General features: G+C 34.4%; 1 protein-coding gene across 1 annotated transcript; it reads right to left on the bottom strand.

The window, feature by feature from the left end:
• Positions 1–170: 170 nt before the first annotated feature.
• Positions 171–4,000, bottom strand: LOC119831466. The gene is made up of 3 exons (XM_038354830.1): positions 3,853–4,000; positions 3,050–3,467; positions 171–2,365 (listed from the first exon to the last, which is right to left on the bottom strand). Exons 2-3 carry the CDS (start codon positions 3,313–3,315, stop codon positions 2,287–2,289), a joined length of 345 nt encoding a protein of 114 aa, XP_038210758.1. The 5' UTR covers positions 3,316–3,467; positions 3,853–4,000; the 3' UTR covers positions 171–2,286.
• Between the last annotated feature and the right edge of the window lie 6 nt (positions 4,001–4,006).

The raw sequence follows: 4,006 nt of genomic DNA, 5'->3' as shown, positions 1-4,006 counted from the left end.
TAAAGAGCATATTTGATATCGTACATACATCTGGTAGCTACTAGATAGTAATTTTAAATGGGGTCATCACAAGTGGACTAAATATGTTAGTCTAACTTAATTTACATTGATTGGTTCCAATTGCTCATTGGCGATTACAATTACCTAAATGTGAAATAAAAATACACATACTTTTTTTATAAATTTAATCAATATATCATAAGTATAGATACATAGGCAAATTATGTTTCTGTTAATAAAAAGTAGACAGTTTTCGCAAACGATACTGCAATGCGTGGAATGTTATGCAGTCCTATTATCTATTATCTTATCTCTTAAGCAGTAGGCCTAGTGTACGACGACCGGTATTTAGAAATCTTTGTCAAGAAGTAAACAGAATATAATAACTTCTAAAATCCCATCCCGCATATTCATACTGAATACTGGATTTCTTAGATCATTTCTTGGTTATTACATTAACAATTTATGTAAGTTAGTATTAAATGAACTAATCTAGTTATATATGGCAACATAATGTAAATAATGTTGAAATACATATATCAACTTATATAAAGCACACCCATTTGAATAGATCTCCAATATATTAAAACTATGAAAAATTAAAATATAAATAATAATCACTTTCGAAGGACCCATTTAATTAACATACGTATATACAGAATATTTATAAAATATAATATATAGAAATAAATAACGTAATAAAATATTATTCCGAAATCACTTAATATGAATGTATGAAGTAATAATAAGTAATAAATTTACAAGAAAAAAAAAACTAAAATATCATTTGACTGTTTAAAATATCCATGATCGGAATCCATTAATGAAACAATTAAATCACACGGAGACATCGCCCGTAACGTAGTCAAAATCTAAAATGTTGGCCTATCTCCAAACAGCTGTTTATTGTGATAAACAAAGTAATTATTATTTGGTGGTCGTGGACGCTCGCGCTGTAGCTGTTTGAAATCTTCATAAAAATCAAAGTATCATCAATTATACTTAATATAAATTCAATTCATTTTTTTTTCCAATATCTAAATTTGTGCATTATTTTCCAATTTAAAGTTTTACGCATATAGTGTATATATACTTCAGTTACGTATTTTCACATTCTAAAACAATATAGTTTATTTTTTTCATTTTAAATTAGCACAGCTGCCATCGAGTTGATAGTTATTTTTTTAAGAAAAAAGAGAGGTGCCATTAGGCGCCATTATCACATTTGGCAACGCGAATGTGAATTGTGACGTATTTGGTGACGAGCTCGCTCTGACCGCCTTCACTCGTGGGCGCACTATTTAATGAAAATATATTTCACAAACCTGAACTAGCAACTACGATTAATTTTAGATTTACATACTAAAATTGCATATACTTTCTAATATAGGTAACATTTTTACCAATCTCACCGATTTGTTAGCGAAAAAAATATTGTAGAATTTTATTTAATTTCATTAGCGTATAAATACAAGAGTAGGGGATATGACAGTTAATAAAAAATATACCCTATAAGTCTTTTGCTTATTGTATACATTTAAAACCAATGATCAGTCCTTTAAATAAAATAAAAACTAATAATTTAAGTATGTTTTAGAAACGTAGCACGCACTGTAATAAAAATGCTGCTACAAATAGATATTATGATCGCTCAAACACTAAAATAAAAGTACTTAGTGTGACACGTATACGCACAACGAAATCCCCAGATGCACAATGACTTATAAATATACGATAATTTATATTGTGCGTTTTAAGCCAATTTTAAATATTCAACAAATCTTCAAATAGCAAATCGCAAATAAATGACAACAAATTTGGCTGTAGCGTATTTTTATCAGCTAGACTCAAATATTATGTAATATGCAGAGACTAGTCATATGTATATTTTTGATTCAATCCGAGTTTAAAGCTGGCGATTTTGTACTTTGCATTCATGTTTGATCTGAATTTAATTTCTAGTCGCCACGGTGCATCCAGGGCCATTACATTAATATCAAGCGCCCCGATCACGACTGATGCCTAATTTATCTGCTGTTATTTAAAAATGATCCAAACCATTTAATAAGTCATGAAACGCTTTGTAAAAAAACCTGGCAACCGGCAGCGTAGCTAATTTTCGTATCTATTTTTATCACAACACTTTACTGTGTTACTGCAATATAAGGCTAATTTGGAATGTAGGCGTGGGTTGGAGCATTTTCGCATAACGAATTGGTATTATATCTCGAATGTGGTGAGCGATACAAGCGAAAACAAAGAGATTCAGCGATGTAGCGCGTGCAATCACACCGGCGTTCCGAAATCTGGGTCTCCATCTCCGTTGAGCAGCGAGCACGCCTCCACGCGACGAGCTGACCCTATCCTGTTATATAATTAACATTAATTCTGAGGGAATAGTGTATAGACCATAATATCATATCATGGTACTAAAATGCGATTCCACTAAGAATAGTTACATCGACAATCCCTATGTATCAATTACATGTGAAATGATATTTGACACAAATAGCATTTGAACAGTGCGATTTACTCGAAATTCTCTTTCGCATTTCAATAACACTTTTATTTTATTATACCTGACTCTGGTATCAAATTTAAATACACAGCTTAGTTTAGCATTATTATCAATTCTTTCAATTAACAATTATGACGTCCCAAAATGGCGCTGAATCGATCCTATTCTTTTATATCTATGCATTAATTCTTCTTAATTAGAAGAAAATAATAAAGTCCAATATATTGATATTCAATTACACGATATAAACAGTTAGATGTTGATATGAATAAAAAGGTGGTTATTTCATGTTTGTTTTGTGAATGATACATGGCTTTATAAGTATATAAAAAATATTGAATGATACGATAGGTACACAGCAAATTGTTATAGCTCTAGAAACTACGTTTTTGCCTAAAACAGATTTGCCACAAAATGTTAACCTTAGAGAATTCGTACACTCCGTTCAAGTTTAATAAACGAGTATGTTAATTAGTAAAAAAGTTATTAGGATTCGGAACTTTAAAAACAATTAATTAAAATCAAAATTACCTAAAGTTTTTCATTTCCTTCCTCGACTTGGTATCACCGTTCATCTTGTTCGATTTCCAATCGACGCTCAAGGGAGAAGCTACCGCCGTCTGACGTCGTATTGTCGTAGTCTGTACCGCTGTGGTCGACAAATCCGCTGACGACGTCACAATCAACGTCGGTGCCGTAACCGACGCTGTTGTCGCTACTGACAACGTCGAGGGTGTCGAAATTACGACCGACGTCGACATTGCAGCTGACGTCAACATTGCAGCTGACGTCAACATCGTGGCTGACGTCGAAGTCACCGAGTTTATTGCTGGCGGCACAGCTTTTTCTGACACCACCACGGTTGACGTCGGTGTTAAAGATATAATAGTTTCTTTTTCAGCCGGTGCCTGGATTTTCGATGTTACTGATCCGTTCTTAACAACTTCATCTGTGCAACAAATAATAAAAGTTCTCATTGAGATTTTTAAATGGTGATGAATTTTTGAAATTTATAAAGAATGTTAATGATATTCTTCATAAAATCAAAAATTAATCATACGCTATACATATATCCTTTGCATTCTGAATTGTAAGTGCTAGGGTTGGGATATTTTATATATTTTTCCTTGAAGATACCTATACAAGCTGCGTATCTACTCTAACCAGGGTTCTCAACAGCAGAAAGCTACATAAGCCTGATTTTAATTTTATGTATCCCCCCCCCATCCTACCCAGCGGTAGTAGTCAATTAAGTACGAGCCATTATTAAACATTTGATTACTACCCAATATCCTAAGATTTTTGTACGGTATATACGTGTAACCGTGACTCACCTTTCCTAACGCCATCGAGCGCGTCGTCATCGGACGAGGGCGCGTGCTGCAGCGCCGCGTAGGCGCCGCGCGAGCGCCAGTCGCGTGCGAGCGGCCGCGCGCCCTCGCCGCCGGCGCCCCGCCCCGCGGGACCCGCGGTACCGGCGGGACCGGC

Source organism: Zerene cesonia, chromosome 13, assembly GCF_012273895.1.
Source record: "Zerene cesonia ecotype Mississippi chromosome 13, Zerene_cesonia_1.1, whole genome shotgun sequence".
NCBI lineage: Eukaryota > Metazoa > Arthropoda > Insecta > Lepidoptera > Pieridae > Zerene > Zerene cesonia.
Note: the sequence above shows the minus strand (reverse complement) of the source record. Positions and strands in the feature narration are given on the sequence as shown.